This window comes from Dendropsophus ebraccatus, chromosome 14, assembly GCF_027789765.1.
Source record: "Dendropsophus ebraccatus isolate aDenEbr1 chromosome 14, aDenEbr1.pat, whole genome shotgun sequence".
Classification (NCBI taxonomy): Eukaryota; Metazoa; Chordata; class Amphibia; order Anura; family Hylidae; genus Dendropsophus; species Dendropsophus ebraccatus.
The window spans coordinates 61,317,688-61,334,338 of NC_091467.1; the positions used below are offsets into that span (position 1 = coordinate 61,317,688).

At 41.2% G+C, this 16,651-nt stretch overlaps 1 protein-coding gene across 1 annotated transcript in view; it reads right to left on the bottom strand.

Moving 5' to 3' along the window:
• Positions 1-529: 529 nt before the first annotated feature.
• The window catches only part of LOC138771893 (uncharacterized), a 54,939-nt gene continuing 38,817 nt past the window's right edge, over positions 530-16,651 (bottom strand). Inside the window, exons 41-79 of the mRNA XM_069951895.1 lie at positions 15,805-15,815; positions 15,464-15,678; positions 15,236-15,379; positions 13,437-13,593; positions 12,662-12,689; positions 10,724-10,838; positions 10,538-10,630; positions 10,385-10,448; positions 10,191-10,289; positions 9,924-10,027; positions 9,703-9,841; positions 9,418-9,536; positions 9,190-9,339; positions 8,932-9,102; positions 8,485-8,794; positions 8,329-8,396; positions 8,148-8,235; positions 7,959-8,076; positions 7,742-7,865; positions 7,522-7,658; positions 7,184-7,439; positions 6,848-7,090; positions 6,512-6,688; positions 6,274-6,419; positions 6,101-6,191; positions 5,621-6,010; positions 5,395-5,521; positions 5,188-5,306; positions 4,900-5,096; positions 4,538-4,721; positions 4,287-4,452; positions 3,746-4,179; positions 3,460-3,663; positions 3,242-3,367; positions 2,989-3,159; positions 2,770-2,874; positions 2,464-2,559; positions 2,238-2,369; positions 530-666 (exon numbers count right to left, since the gene is read on the bottom strand). Coding sequence (XP_069807996.1) covers positions 652-666; positions 2,238-2,369; positions 2,464-2,559; positions 2,770-2,874; positions 2,989-3,159; positions 3,242-3,367; positions 3,460-3,663; positions 3,746-4,179; positions 4,287-4,452; positions 4,538-4,721; positions 4,900-5,096; positions 5,188-5,306; positions 5,395-5,521; positions 5,621-6,010; positions 6,101-6,191; positions 6,274-6,419; positions 6,512-6,688; positions 6,848-7,090; positions 7,184-7,439; positions 7,522-7,658; positions 7,742-7,865; positions 7,959-8,076; positions 8,148-8,235; positions 8,329-8,396; positions 8,485-8,794; positions 8,932-9,102; positions 9,190-9,339; positions 9,418-9,536; positions 9,703-9,841; positions 9,924-10,027; positions 10,191-10,289; positions 10,385-10,448; positions 10,538-10,630; positions 10,724-10,838; positions 12,662-12,689; positions 13,437-13,593; positions 15,236-15,379; positions 15,464-15,678; positions 15,805-15,815 — 5,833 coding nt within the window. The 3' untranslated portion in view covers positions 530-651. The remainder of the gene's footprint in view (positions 667-2,237; positions 2,370-2,463; positions 2,560-2,769; positions 2,875-2,988; positions 3,160-3,241; positions 3,368-3,459; positions 3,664-3,745; positions 4,180-4,286; positions 4,453-4,537; positions 4,722-4,899; positions 5,097-5,187; positions 5,307-5,394; positions 5,522-5,620; positions 6,011-6,100; positions 6,192-6,273; positions 6,420-6,511; positions 6,689-6,847; positions 7,091-7,183; positions 7,440-7,521; positions 7,659-7,741; positions 7,866-7,958; positions 8,077-8,147; positions 8,236-8,328; positions 8,397-8,484; positions 8,795-8,931; positions 9,103-9,189; positions 9,340-9,417; positions 9,537-9,702; positions 9,842-9,923; positions 10,028-10,190; positions 10,290-10,384; positions 10,449-10,537; positions 10,631-10,723; positions 10,839-12,661; positions 12,690-13,436; positions 13,594-15,235; positions 15,380-15,463; positions 15,679-15,804; positions 15,816-16,651) is intronic.

Genomic DNA, 16,651 nt, shown 5'->3' on the forward strand with positions numbered 1-16,651 from the left:
CGTGTCTGTAGTTTTGGGGGGGTTATAGGAATGTGTTGGACATTGGTTTATTGGAGATAGACAATGTGTACATGTACGTTTCTGGAGTATCATTCTCGTAAGATATCTGTATTACGATCAAACATATTGATGGTATTGGTGGTAGTACAGTATTCACTGGGATACTCTATTTTTTTTATATTTACGGATCATATAATGCAATAATTTAGGCTTGTTTTTTATTTTTATAAAAGTGACCTTAGAAAATATAACTATTTAGCCTTGTTGGTAGATAGCAAATGGTAATGATATCCTGTGCAATTTACTTAAGCTTCAGGCCCCACCCCTGAGTAAGTGTCCACCAATCCCTGACCGATAGACTATTTAGTGTCTACAATAGATGTAACAATACAGGTTCTGGCTGTGTTCACACAATGTAAGAATAAGTGCAAATAATGACCGTTATTTGCACTTATTCTTACATTGTGTAAGTTGACATAGCCTGATCCAGTATCACAGATATAGCTCTTAAAATGAACAACAAAGGAAATTTCTCGTTTTTTAACAATTTTATTTGCATCTAGAGCTAAACATACAGATTTACATACACAAGAGCATCACAGCCGAGTCCATATTATATGAACGTCTTCTGTAATTCGCTGAGTGGCGGCTTTACTCTTCTGCTTTCTGGAATAAGAAGAACATAAGGATTATATGATGAACGTTGATGGACGTGGTTTTTTTTATCTTCCTGTCTCTCAAGTTGTATGAGGGTTCTTTTATTTAGGGGTGAGCTAAAGCTTTGGGTATTTTTCTAATTTTACAGGATTCCCCATGTGGGATAAATAACATGCTATCTTAACCCTTAGAGGACCGGGCCAATTTGCATGTTTGCACTTCCGGTTTTACCTCCTTGTGCTTTAAAGGCCATAGCACTTGTATTTTTTCACCTAGAAACCCACATGAGCCCTTATTTTTTGCGCCACCAATTGTACTTTGCAATGACAGGCTAAATTTTTGCATAAAGTACACTGCGAAACCAGGAACAAATTCAATGTGTGGTGAAATTCAATTTTTTTTATTTTTATTTGGGGAGTATTTGTTTTTACGCCGTTTGCCTTGGGGTAAAACTGACTTGTTATATATGTTCCTCAAGTCATTACAATTACAACGATATGTAACATGTATAACTTTTATTGTATCTGATGGCCTGTAAAAAAATCAAACCATTGTTAACAAATATATGTTCCTTAAAATTGCTCTATTCCCATACTTATAGCACTTTTATCCTTTGGTCTATGGGGCTGTGTGCAGTGTCATTTTTTGCGCCATGATGTGTTCTTTCTATCGGTACCTTGATTGCGCATATACGACTTTTTGATCGCTTTTTTTATTACAATTTTTCTAGATTTGTTGCATAATTTGGCACTTTGGGATTTTTTGGCGCTTACGTCGTTTACCGTGCGAGATCAGGAATGTGATAAATTAATAGTTCAGGCAATTACGCACGCGGCCATCTAGTATAAGCACACTGTTCTCTCTGAGATCTATGCAGTATGCACCTGAAAGCAATCGAGTGCCGAGCCGCGATCAGCGCCATTACGGCACAGACCCTGGCTGGTGCCGGATGGAAGGATCGCCCCTCAGTGACTATGTCGCGATCCGCCCCACTAGACACCAGGGATCGGGCTGCAGTAAGTTTTCAGATGTATCTGTCAACTTTGACAGCTGCATATGAAAACTTGATTAGTGGGCACGGCAATCGGACCGTGCCCGCTAATAGCCATGGTCCCGGGCTACATGCTGCACCCAGGACCGCGGCGGCCCCGCTCTGAGCTCCCCGTAAGCGATCCTGGACATACAGGTATGCCCAGGGTCGTCTAGGGGTTTAGCATTTGAATTAATTATTAATTAATTAATTATTTTTTTATCTTTTACATTTTTTATTCTCCTAATTACTCCAGAGACATGAATATATGATCATGTTATCTACTGTACGGTATACTACTACAGTATACTACAATGTCAGGCCTAGAGGCTTTCCATAAATTGATGGTTTCCATGACCACTAAATAGCACCCTACAATTTTATCACTGGGAGAGACAATTGGGTCTAAACACCTAGCTGCTGTAGTTGCTTTTGACATTGGTATTTGGGAATTGGGGAAGGGGGGGGGGGGTTAAACAGCCATGATCAGAGTTATTTCTGATCCCAACCTGTTGTTTCTGATACCTAGCTCTAAATTCTAAATCCTCACCTTGCCGATGTCTCGGCTCTTGGCTCTCAGTTTGTTGACCTGAGATTCTGCAATGTCAGCACGTTCCTCAGCTTCCTCCAGCTCGTGTTGAGTCTTCCTGAATCTGGACAGATGGACATTGGCTTGCTCCTCCTAAAATATTAGATAGAGATTTGATTTTTAGAGAAAGTCTTATTGTGATTTTAATCTAAAATAGCCTATTCTGTAGGGTAGGTGATCTACTTACAACATCTTCTGCTTGTCTCTTGTAGGCCTTGACTTTGATTTGTAACTTGTCCACTAAGTCTTGGAGCCTGAACACGTTCTTCTTGTCCTCCTCAGACTGTGAAATGAAATAGCAATAAAATGTCAAATTACGGACCCAGAACATTAACAGTTAACCTTGCATTAAACCTTACAACAGCTATGATAAAATGCCTCCCGTCTATAGTATTTTATTTTCTAGTAAACTCTGTTTATACCATTTGCTGAGATTTTATAAATGCAATAAAGTGACCTCAGGAATCAGGAATAATAAGAAAGATTTGCAAACCTGGTAGGTCAGCTCCTTGACTCTTCTCTCAAATTTACGCACACCCTTGATGGCATCAGAGCTTCTCTTCTGTTCTCCATCAAGCTCATTCTCAAGTTCCCGCACCTGTAATATATGTAAGTGTCATCAATGTTCTATAAAGGCCACGAAAATCACAATCAGCTGGCATGGGTGACTTTACATTTTGCATTTTTAGTATATTACACAACAAGGACTCACCCTGGCTTCCAGTTTTTGGATTTGCTTCTTGCCACCTTTCATAGCCAATTGTTCAGCTTCATCAAGACGATGCTGAAGATCCTTTACTGTCTGCTCGAGGTTCTTCTTCATCCTTTCAAGGTGAGCGCTGGTGTCTTGTTCCTTCTTAAGTTCTTCAGCCATCATGGCCGCCTGACAAAGTGCAAAGTTCAATCATTAAAGTTTTATTTTCTTTGTTTAAATTACATTTCTCAATGGATTAAAAAAAACTTACATCTGTAATGGCCTTCTTAGCTTTTTCTTCTGCATTCCTAGATTCTTGGATAGAGTCTTCTACTTCACTTTGCAACTGAGAGACATCGGTTTCCAGCTTCTTCTTGGTGTTTATAAGGCTGGTGTTCTAGTAGAATAAAAGTTTATTCAATATATAATAAATATTGTTCTTTAAAATAATTCATAAAAATTTTAGAGAACGCATGAAATCTTACTGACCTGGGAATGGAGAAGCTGAACACGCTCGGTGACATCAAGAAGCTCCTGTTCTGCCACCTTTCGGGCACGATCTGTCTGTTCCAAGGCAGATCGGATCTCTTCAATTTCTGCAGTCATCAGGTTGTTCCTCCTTTCAGAAATAGCCAGTTGTTCCTTCAGGTCATCATTTCCTCTTAGTGCATCATCAAGATGCAGTTGGGCATCCTGTATAGAAAATGATTCAGTTAGTCACTAAATTGGTGGTCTCATTGTAAATTCCAATCATATTGATCTTTTGATATCTCACCTTTAGTTGTGCCTGGACATTCCTGAGTTGTTTCTGGGCCTCAGCAGCCTGGCGGTTGGCATGGCTCAGTTGGATTTCCATCTCATTAAGATCTCCCTCCATCTTCTTCTTCAACCTCAGAGCATCATTCCTGCTTCTGATCTCAGCATCCAAAGTGCTCTGCATGGATTCCAAGGCTCGCTGGCTGTTTCTCTTGATTTGATCGATCTCTTCATCTTTCTCTGCAATCTTTCTATCAATTTCTGATTTGATTTGCGTCAGCTCAAGCTGTATCCGGAGAATCTTAGCTTCTTCATGCTCTAGTGATGCCTCAGCTTCTTCCAAGGATGATTGTAGTTCGGATTTCTCCTGCTCTACTGTTTTCTTTGCCTTTTCCAGTTCATGAATAGTTTTTCCTGTCTCTGCAATTTGTTCTGTCAGGTCTGAGATCTCCTCTGATTAAAAAAAAAAATATATATCAATGTAACCATAGAACCATAGAATGGGTACATGTGCTACATGACTATGAAGAACATTACTGTCGCTGTGGCCCATTGCTTACGTTGCAGGTTTTTGTTTTCTCTCTTCAGAGTCTCGAGCTGGTCTAGTGCCTCCTCATATGAGTTCTTCATCTTGAAGACCTCAGTGCTAAGTGACCTAGACTCTTTTTGAGAAGCCTCTAATTCAGCATGAGTCTCCTCATATTTCTGCTTCCATTCTGCCAACACCTGAACATCAAAAACATTACGTATGTTGTTGTTGCATGATAAAGTGATGACTACTCTCTAAGTAAGAACAACATTAAGTGCAAACCTTGTCAAAGTTCTTCTGCTTCTTATCTAGGGCAGCACATGCTGCATTAGAACGTTCTACATCCACCATTAAGTCCTCAACTTCATTTTGAAGTCTTTGCTTGGTCTTCTCCAGAGAGGCACATTTGGAGTTCACAGCCTCAATCTGTTCCTCAGCTTCCTGGAGGCGTTGAGCAAGCTTCTTCCTGTTATACAAAAAGTCCATAATGAAGTGCACAAATAATTCTTTTCACTTACAAAATAATGTGAGAGCTTGCATAGATTCACCAAATAAGTAAATTTGGCGAACACAAGACAACATCATAGCAGAGGTACAATAAGCAATATTTACATTAGGATGTAGATATTGATTGAGAAACCTACTTGGCCTCTTCCAGTTCTTCTGTGCGCTGGATGGCATCTGTCTCATATTTTGTTCTCCATTGGGAAACTTCACCATTGGCCTTGGAGAGAGCACGTTGAAGTTCCCCTTTGGCTTCTTGCTCCTCTTCATATTGTTCCCTGAGAAGGTCACAGTCATGGCGGGCAGATTGCAGCCCATGAGCAAGAGCATTCTTGGCCTTTATGAGAATAGAAAAGATTAAGCATAAAAATAAATTTGATTGTGATGTTAACCAGTCCAAAACGGTCACTTTTGTAGGTCAACCATACCTTTGTCTCCTCCTCAAGCTGCCTCTTCAGTTCCTCAATTTGCTGTGTAAATGCTTGTTTTCCTCTTGAGAGCTGGGAAATCAGTGACTCTTTTTCCTCAACCTGGCGACTGTATTCACCTTTGTGGATGACATAAAGGTAGCTCAGTTGGTATATGTGTTGCGTATGTAAACTACATGAAGAATTTGGCTGTCTATAGATTATTACCATTTTCAGTCTGGAGACGGGCTCTTTGTGCATTTAGGTCATTGATAACTCTAATATGCTCTTCTTCTTTAGTTCTAACTTCACTAAATTGGTCCTCAAGGGTTCTGCACATTTTCTCAAAGTTTGCCTTTTAAAAATAAAGATTTTAAGACTCCTTATCTAAATCCAAACACTTTAAGATTTCATATCCCCTGAGTAAGTAAAATTCATCCAAATATGCACTTACTTTGGACTTGGCAACAGATTCCATGTTGCTGGCAAGGTCATCAACCTCCATCTTGAGTTCACTCTTCTCCTTTTCCAGTTTCTGTTTGACCCGCTGCAGATTATCAATTTGTTCACCAAACTCAGCCATACTATCAGCATGCTTCTTACGGAGAGCAGCAGCAGTGGCTTCATGTTGTAATGTGGCTTCTTCCAGGTCACGACGCATCTTCTGGAATTCAGCCTCACGCTTCTTGTTCATCTCAATCTGGGCAGAAGTTGCTCCACCAGCTTCTTCCAGACGCTCACTGATCTCTTCAAGCTCTCTTGAGAGGTCAGAACGCTGCTTCTCAGCCTTGGCACGAGCTGCACGTTCTGCTTCAATTTCTTCCTCCAGTTCCTCAATACGAGCCTGTTGTTTAATTTTATAATTTAGTATGGTACAATGAAACATAACAAATAGGAATCTGATTAATTACAGTGAAAGACTATGGGATTATACCTGAAGCTCTTTAATCTTCTTTTGTAGTTGAGCTGCTAGAGCCTGTTCATCCTCAATTTTACTTTGGAGTTGACTGATTTCAAAGTCCTTCCTTTTAAGAAATGAAAGAAATACACTTAATATACATATTCGAGTCCAGAGCCCATTTTTGACCATCATTATTGGTTTCCTACTTTTTAACTTTTTCATCCAGTTGCTGTCTATCATTTTCCAAGTCCATTGTGGACTCCTGAGCCAACTTCAGGTCACCTTCCAGCTTCCTCTTAGCTCTCTCCATGTCCATGCGAAGCTTCTTCTCTTGCTCTAATGATCCTTCAAGCTATAAGAAAATATTCAAATGAAAAAGAGCAACAACAACAACAAAATCTATGGGCCAGAATATTCTATATAAGATGAAATAATTCTGCTTACATCATCTACTTGCTGTTCCAGCTTGGTTTTGGCTTTTGTCAGGGTGTTGACTTTGTCTTCTTCAGCTTGCAGATCATCCAAGGTTTGTTGGTGGGCTTCCTGGAGAGCTTTCTTTTCCTTAGTTAGCTTAGCAATGTTTTCATCAAGCACTGCCATCTCTTCTGTCAAATTTTTCACCTATATTTTGGAAAATGTATCAGTGGTATTTTTATATAGTGACAAATCTACGGATTGTAGAAGGTCACATCAGTAGGATCAGTTTATTACAGAAAATCCACTTAAGGGGTCCCCAGCAATAGTAATCTTCAACAATATTGTGTATTCTTTAGTTATTACCTTGTTCTCGGTGGCATGTTTCTCCTTCTCTACTTTGGCCAATGTCAGCTCAAGATCGTCAATGTCCTTCTTCAGCTCTGAGCATTCATCCTCCAGTTTCCTCTTCTTGGCAGTAAGTTCAGCATTTGATTCTTCTTCATCCTCTAGCCTCTCATTGATTTCTTTGATTTTGGCTTCCAGTTGAATCTTTGCTTTGATAAGACCTTCACACCTTTCCTCTGCATCTGCAAGGTTCTCACTTTCCTGCAAAAAGTCATTGAAACCAAGTTCACCTCTGTTCCATAATAGGTTAGTTACAGCCATGCCTAATGGGATGCATTCAGATCAACTACTTACAGATGAAACTTGAAGCTGCAGGTCATTCTTCTCCTGTAGAATACTGACCATCTTCTCCTCCAGCTCTTTTCTCTTTGCTTCTGACTTAACCAGGGCTTCCTTTGTCTTCTCAAATTCATCTTTCATGTTGGCCATCTCCTTTTCTGACTCGGCGCTCTTCAGAAGAGGCTTAATCTTGAAATAAAGTTTCATCCATGGCCAAGTTTTGACATTCATGAAAGCACGGATGTTGTACTGAATGCAGAAGATGGACTCTCTGGACACAAAGCACATTTATATCACGAACATAGTACATAAAAACAAATATTGTAGTACTCTAAATGTAAAGTTAAAGCTACCTCCTCTCCATCATCTTCCTGAACTCAACTCTCATGAGGTATCCCCTGCAGATGGCCTGAGTACGAGTAATCAGCTGTGCCAACTTCTCATCTCGCATCTCCTCAAGCGTACCCAACAGCCCAGCCTTGAAGAAGACCTTAAGCCATAGAAGTTGATATAAAATTAATAATGTTCTTGAAATACTTTCCATAATATAAAAAGATATAGTAGAAAAAATACCTTTGTGTGTCCAAACTTGTATTGTGTGTGGTCAACGTCGATGGATCCAAGAAGCTTCTCTGAGGCTTTCTTGCTGTCAATGAACTGACCTTCTGGAATAGCGCTGGCATTCAGGACCTTGTAACTGTATTAACAAAATGTGTGATGAGTTGGTTGATTTTGTTTTACTTAATGCACATTTCTTAATGCATCTGTTGAAGAAAAGTTTAATCCATACCGCTGTTTAAAATCACCATAGAGGATTCTGCTGGGAAATCCTTTCCTGCAAATCCTGATGCCTTCAAGCACACCATTACACCTGAGCTGGTGCATGACCAGGTAGTGATCCATAGCACCTATACAGACAAAATATCTTAGTACTTAGCCAAAAAGCATTATTTCCGTAATAAAACCTTTAACATTGTACCTGGGGTTTTGGTTTCATTGGGGATCAGACAGCGCACAAAGTGGGGATGTGTGCTTCTTAAGGTGGTCATAAGCTTGTTCAGATTTTCCTTTAGATGTATGAAATTATATACATGAGAAAATCTAATACAAATTGTAGACACAAATATAAAAACTTCTGCATTGAAGTGTTTTATACATACCCTGAAAAGCGCAGACACAGTCTGGAAGGAAGAACCCTTCTTCTTACCACCTTTCTTTCCACCGGTGTCTAAACCACATAAAATATTGTTATGATGTGTTCTATTAGATATGTTGTATGTAGTAATTTAGAGTGTCTAATAGTGATAAAATAATACCTGCTTCTGCACCAGCATAGGCAGAATACAGGAAAGACAAGAGTTTCATTGAAGACTTCTGGTAGAGCCCAATGACGGTCTCATTCAGTGGGTCCTTGTTCTTGTCTAGCCAGCCACTGATGTTGTAGTCCACAGTGCCAGCGTAGTGGACCAGGGAGAAGTGAGCCTCGGCTTTGCCTTTGCCAGGTTTGGGTTTCTGGAAGTTATTGGACTTGCCCAGATGTTGATCATACAGCTTGTTCTTGAATGAAGTGTCTGTTGCCTTGGGGAACATGCACTCCTCTTCAAGGATGGAGAAGATGCCCATTGGCTGTGTAACACATGAGGTATAAGTTTGATCAGCAGGTTTTTGACAGTGTAATTACAATGTAAAAAAGTTTTGTACTCCAAAACTACCATTTATTTTTTAGATATGGTAAGCATAGGAACCTCAAAAGGCAAAAATACCTTCTCGATAAGCTCAATGCAGGCAGCCAGGTCCATGCCAAAGTCGATGAACTCCCAGTCAATTCCTTCCTTCTTGTATTCCTCTTGTTCCAGCACAAACATGTGGTGGTTGAAGAACTGTTGCAACTTCTCATTGGTGAAGTTGATGCAGAGTTGTTCCAAGCTGTTGAACTGATTATAAGAAATTACTTCTGATTATTGTTATATCAGTGATATATTTACACAGTACAGTAAGTCACATCATGTTACGTTACTTACGTCAAAGATTTCAAAGCCGGCAATATCCAAGACACCAATGAAGAACTGTCTTGGCTGCTTGGTGTCCAGCTGTTGGTTAATACGGATGACCATCCACAAGAACATCTTCTCAAAGACAGACTTGGCCAAGGCACCCACAGAGTTGTTCACCTAACCGCAAGTTATGTCTGTGTCAGTTTTGTGACAAACTTCAGTTTTTGATCCGTACATTACAACACGTGGACTCACCTGCTGAACAGTTTGACCTTTGGTCACAAATTCATTTCCGACTTTGACTCTTGGGTAGCACAAAGCTTTCAGCAGATCAGCTGAGTTCAAACCCTCCAGATAGGCAATCTTGTCAGCCACTGAAAATCATTTTTTTGATTTGTTGTTGAATACAATTACTTACATTTTATATTCAGATTGAATATTTGCACAATTCAAGAAGTAAAAGTGACAAGATAACCATATTTGCAATTCATTTTGAGGAATGGCTTCCATCAAATTGAAAGTTTACATCCTTGAACCTACCTTCTGTGCCATCAGGCTCAGCCTGCTCCTCTCTTTGCTTCTGCTTGAATTTCATGTTACCATGGTGCATGACGGCACCGGTCAGCTTGTAGATGCCAACCTTCTCTTCTGAAGTGAACCCCAGAATGTCAATGGCACTCTGAAAGTAAAAGAGGGAACCTTTTAGAAGGAATTGTTACTATAAAAAATCTTTAGTACACTGGGTCGGGAAGTTAACTTACATCTGTAGCCATCAACTCTTCCTGGTCATCAATGCTAGCCACTGTGATCTCACCTTGGCTTACGAATGGAAAGTCGTATGGGTTTGTTGTGATCAGTAGCTGGTCTGTAATAAGTAACAGGTTTTTACTATACAAACTTACTGTCAGTGACTACGTTTAACTGATGTATTTTTGGCCGTTGTTTGATACTCAAAACAACAGCCATTGTTTCAAGTATCAAGTAATGTCTGTGGTTAAGAATTTTTTCATTTTTATGAAGTGACTAACCAATTAGCTCTGGCTTCTTGTTGGACATGATCTGGTAGAAGATATGGTAGCTTCTTTCTGCAGACAGCTGGAATGTTACTCTGGACTTTTCCAGTAAATCTAGGAGAACAAAGAAAACAAATGTTATAACTTTATATGTAAAAGTTAGAACTCACAAATAGGGCAATACTTTCTAGACATTTGACTGAACTTACAAGTTTCAATATCAGCAGAAGACAGTTTTCCTGTGGTACCAAAGTGGATTCTGATGAATTTACCCTAAAGATTTCAAGATAGCAGAAATGTTACTTGTGCTAACAGTTAGTTGTTTAATCTTTTTATTACAAAGACCAGTGCGTTAAACTTACAAAACGTGAGGAGTTGTCATTTCTGACGGTCTTAGCGTTACCAAAAGCCTCTAGCAATGGGTTAGCCTGGATAATCTGGTCTTCAAGGGTGCCCTAAGCAAGAATAAAAATGAAAATTGTAAGATACGCAAACAGACCCTACTTATACGTACCAACAGGAATTATTAATACAGATTGTCAGATTACCTTGTTTTTTGCAGCTTCTTCCTCCTTCTTCTTAGTGTCACCAATAGCTGCAATTGTTGCAAAGTACTGGATGACACGTTTCGTGTTCACAGTCTTCCCGGCTCCAGATTCTCCACTACAGAATGTAAATTGGGGGGGGGGATTACCTGGTAGGCAAGTTATCTCTTTTTCTTTTAAAGAGTAAGTCCTTCTGAAACATCTCTTAAAGGGTATCTATCACTTAAACAAACTTCTGACATGTCATAGCGATATGTCAGAGGTTTGTATCGGTCGGCATCCGGGTGCTGAGATCCCCGCCGATCGTTAGAATGAAGGGGCAGATGCGGGAAGCGGCGCACCCTCTGCCTCTTCATCTCCATTTCACTGCTAAAGTAGGAGTCTACGGAATTATAATGGAGCCCTATGGAACTTCCAGTAATAGCTAGAGCAGAAGTTTCATAGGGCTCCATTATAATTCTGTCCCTTCATTCTAACGATCGGTGGGGGTCTCAGATAGGTACCCTTTAAACTTTATGTATTAAAGTTGTGTAATAAAGCCCATCCAGTGAACTGGTTAACACATCCTAAAGTTGGCTATGCAATTAAGTAGCTTTTAGCTGAACGCTCGTCCTGCCGACAGCTATCCTTCCCAAACCCTAAATATACTTCCATGCTCTGCTTGGCCAAGTATGTATGTGTCCTGAATGGGTAAGAGAATAAGACACCTCTGACAGTAGCTTAAAGGAGAAGTCCGGCAAAATTTTTTATTAAAGTATTGTATTGCCCCCCAAAAGTTATACCAATCACCAATATACACTTATTACGTAAAATGCACATAAAGTGCTTTTTCCCTGCACTTACTACTGCATCAAGGCTTCACTTCCGGGAAAACATGGTGATGTCACTTCCTGGATAACATGGTGATGTCACTTCCTGGATAACATGCTAATGTCACAACCCGACTCCCAGAGCTGTGCGGGCTGTGGCTGCTGGAGAGAATGATGGCAGAGGGATACTCAGTGTCCCTCCAGTGCCCTGTGTCCCTCAGTGTCCCCCTGCCATCATCCTCTCCAGCAGCCACAGCCCGCACAGCTCTGGGAGTCGGGGCGTGACATCACCATGTTATCCAGGAAGTGACATCACCATGTTATCCAGGAAGTGACATCACCATGTTATCCAGGAAGTGACATCACCATGTTATCCAGGAAGTGACATCACCATGTTATCCAGGAAGTGAAGCCTTGATGCAGTAGTAAGTGCAGGGAAAAAAGCACTTTAGAAGCATTTCCCGTAATAAGTGTATATTGGTGATTTGTATAACTTTTGGGGGGCAATACAATACTTTAATAAAAATTTTCACCGGACTTCTCCTTTAACTTCCCTGAGTACAAAAGGATGAAAAAGATGACCTATCAATCATTCTAGGTGCATCTCGTGGCTCTAACAATTTCTGAACGTGCCTATATATTGTACTTCTAATAACTGTCAGTTAATTGATTGTTCGGCCAATAAGTTTTTTCTCCTGTCCTCTCCATACACAAGAAAGTTCAGCACAGTCAAACGTGCGTGTGTTTACTCCGGGAAGGGGTAAGCTGCAGTCCAACCGCTCTGGTATTGGTTTAGCTCTCCGAGAACAAAAGGTTTGGGCAGTGAAAATCCATTTTGCCTGACCCCTATCTCCACCGACAGCATCTGTCAAGAGGTCCTTATACCCCTCATATTGTTTGCCGAATCCACTGACAGTCGTGGGTTTTGCTGACTTTAGAATTAAGTCTATGGAAACCTTAAGCCTCTTAGGCCGAATGCAACTGAGACATAAAGTAGGAGGAATTTTGGCCCAGTGATTGTAAATATAATACACAACCCCTCCTTTCTTTTGAAATATATGTTGCCATGGATTGTACTAATGCCCCTGATTTCATGTGTTCTAGTGTTTATGGACACAGTGACTGCACTCACGTGATCAGGATAGACTGGTTTTCACGATCTAGGAAATGTAAGAAAACAAAACTATCCATTAGACGAAGATAGAAATGACATCACCCAACAAGCAGCGTAACATCAACATAAGGGTATGTTCACACTACGGAATCAGCAAGGAATTTCCAGCCGAGTCCACGCCACAGACTCCTCTTGTAATGCCATCGACTCAATGTGATTTCTCAAGCGCAAATCTGCCATTTCCCCCAAAAATTGACATGACAATGACATGACATCCAGACGTTGGATTGCGCTTGAGAAATCACATTGAGTCAATTTGACAGGCGGAACTTCAAGCGGATGCTGCGAGGACTCCACTTGAAATTCCTTGCCGATTCCATTATGTGCATATACCCTAATAAGTGAACAGGTATCTCTCTCTCAAGTACAGACAATAATCGTTTGGTGTAATAGGACCCAAAGGCACGTGTAAAGAGCTGTCAGACTTTGAATGCAAGTGACTTTTCTCTAGGGCTTATGGGTTCCTTTACTTTCTGCTCCCTGTGGCCAGCAGGTCCCAAAAAATGCCTCTACGTTAAAAAAAATCTGTAGTTGATCAACTAGTGTGTTGAAGCCGTAACTGAAAGGACCATTCCATCTTAGCAAGTGAGTCCTATTCATCTAACATCGAGTGGGAAAATCCCTAATAGATTCCATGGGGCAATAATGGGGCTGAACAAATGTTTGCTCCCAATCATTGATCTGTGTAAAAGGACCTTCATACTTCCCACTATCAATTCTTGTTCACACTCACCAGTCAACATGGCCTGATAGGCGTTATCAGAGATGGAGAAGATGTGTGGGGGGGCCTCCTGACGCTTCTTGCCTCTGTATCCAGCCACTACTTCAGGGTTGTACACAGGCAGCCACTTGTAGGGATTGACTGTGGCACAAAACAGGCCAGAATAGGTCTACAAAAACGAAATCAGACATTATAATGCTAGTTTCATTTGCAGCATTTTACAGCATTTTGCAGCATTTTACATGGTTTAGGATTTATTTTCTTCTTTTATCTGATCTTATACTTCATGGGTTATAATTAGTTGTTAGGCCCTATTAAATCAAGCGATTATCACTTACTGTCACTATACTGTTAAAAGGCACCGATCAGCCAACACGCACGATGTTGGCTGATTCTTGTCTTTCAACATGTTGAAAACCTTTTGGAACCATAACGACAATCTGCTGGACGTCGCTCCGGGCAACAGCAGTGACGACAGCAGACTGCCACTATCTCCTATGGGCTCCCCGGATCGAAAGGGGAGCCCCCCATGCTCTTACCAGCTTGCTTTAGGGTCCTATCCCACAGGCCAATAGGGGCCCGATCAATAATGTAAACGTGCGCCGATCTGCTATATCGGCGCTCGTTTACTGGGCCTATACCACGGCCCGATAATCGTTTAGCAAGGGCTGCAGGGATATTGTTACTGATGCCCTTGCAGCCCTTGTTTAAACACCATACATTACCTCACCAGGCTGCAGGGCTTCTCCTGCGCTCCTTCCCCTGGTCACGCGCGCAGCAGCAGCTTCGGAGCCTGACCAGTGATTGGCTGAGTGGTCTGTCAGCTCCGACAGGCCGCTCCGAAGCTGCTGCTGCACGTGGGACCGGGAGAAGGAGCGCAGCAGAAAACCTGCAGCATGGATAGGTAAAGTATGCTGTTTGTGGTATCGTCGGTCGCCCGCCGCGCACTGCTATTCCAAGTAGCGATTCGTGGTGGGTGCCCGATGATTTTAGGTTTGCACCAAAATAAACGCACCAGGATAGCTCCGGGAGCGCTCTTGTACTCATTTCCTAAGCGCGACGTTGAAAAAGACCCTGACAGGGTCGAAACGTCTATCAGATCTTATACAAGCTCCTTATTAAGGACAAATGTTGTATACTTACCTGACCTTGTCCTTGCACACTGTAAATAAAGTTTGAACACTTTTGCATGATAAAAGAGTGCTACCGATTATTCTATTTTCTCCTAAATAAACGATCAGCCGATGACACGATCATCGGCTGATCGTTGTCTCTATTCCACGGAGCGATAATCGGCCGAATCGGGCCGATTTGGACAATTATCGCTCCGTGGAATAGGCCCCTAAGGCATGTATCATAGCTTGCGCATGAGAAAGGGGGAGTGCCTGTCCTCCCAAACGTCCACCTAGGACTTCAGGTGGTTTGGACGTGGGAAAATGTTCAGCCTTGTGAGCATGTTACCCCAACCATGTACCGCGGAAATCAACCACGTTTGCATTATTGATGCTGTATTATTGTTCTCTTATATTGGAGACATCATTCAGAGGTTTGCAAAGCGGCAAGATCAAGGTACTGGTACAAATATATTATTCCACACTCTATTGAACTGTGGTAATTGTAGTTTTGCCACAGCTTGAGGGCTGAAGGTTTCCCATCCCTGCTCTACATCATCTGTCAAAAGAGGGTCGTGAGGCCACCATGCACATTACGTGGTTGGCCGGTCCTGCCAAATTAGTTAAAATACTGCAGAGTTCTAAGTACCATGTGGTAACTATTCTTGATGGGTTCAATCAGTAGGGGTTAACACTTACGTAGATCATCCAGGCTGCATAGCGCTCTTTGAGGTTATACAACACAGCAGGTTCGTTCAAGTGGGTCATCATCGCCATGTCTTCAATTTTATCGTACTTGGGGGGGTTCATGGGGAAAATTTCATCTTCCTTCACTGTTACAGTCTGTAAAAAATAAGGAAACATTGTTGTGGCGCTATCAATTTTTATGTTTTATAATCTACCAAACCTCCGCCCTATGGAACTTACACTGTTATCTTCCTTCTTTACGGTGACTTTTCCTGCTTCCCGACCTGTAACAGTTCCTTTTACATACATCGTCTTTGGGTCAACCACAAAGACAGATGTTTTGGCATCAAATGGGCGATTTTGGGCCTCAATCCTCTCTTTTTCAGATTTTCGGAGGAACGGAGCAGCTGCGCCGAAAACGGCCATCTCCGAGTCACCCATTTTGTATGCTGTTTCTGTGTGACCAGGAAGAAAAGATACAGATAAAATATTAGGATAAAAAATGGATTGTTGTTATTTAGGCCAATGTATGACTATAGTTTGACATTTGCTTGCAACAATTATTATTATTATCTACTCACTTTTAGTTCTCCTTCAAGATGTTAAAATGACAGGAAGATGAAGCTAAAAAAACAGAATAAAAAAATTAAGATGTTACATTTTGATCGTCTAGAACAGACTTAGGACCTGTAGTTAGAGAGCCACAGGTTGGAGATCTCAGGTCTACAACCTGTGTACCCATGGACGTTGAATTTTAAAGGGGTATTCCACTCAAATAGAACTTTTGATATGTCGCTGTCCATGGTGAGACTCACAATTCATTCAAAACTTGTTATTATCTAACCAGTCTCCTTCCCCCAGTTCTCAGCTGCTGCTTTCTGCTGAAACATATTGTATGTAAGTTATCCTCTCTGTCTTTCCCTCCTTCCCCCCCTCCCTTCTGAGATGGATGATGTAAACAAGTCCCTGACTGTCTGTATCTGCAACATTGTAGCTTTTTTGTAATGCTGGGAGGGTTAATTACTGTGAACTCATTAGCAACTTGACCTCAGAATAATTCTCCCAGCATTACAAAGAAGCTACAATGTTGCAGATAAAGCCAGTCAGGTACTTTTTTACATCAGCTGTCGCAGAAGGGAGGGGAAGAAAAGCTCAGACACAGATTTTGTGCAGAAAGCAGAAGCTGAGAACCGGGAGAAGGAGACTGAATAGATAATAACAACTATGGAAGGAATTGTAAGTTAGTCTCACCATGGGCAGCAACATATCAAAAGTTATGTTTGAGTGGAATACCCCTTTAAATGACACTCAACAAGACTGCTGAGTGCTAAGTGCTGGGATTTTTTGGAAAAAATGTATTAGACCAAAACAAAGAGATAAGATTTAGGCCCCGGCAATCAGATTATAATGTAGATGTTATCAATGGAG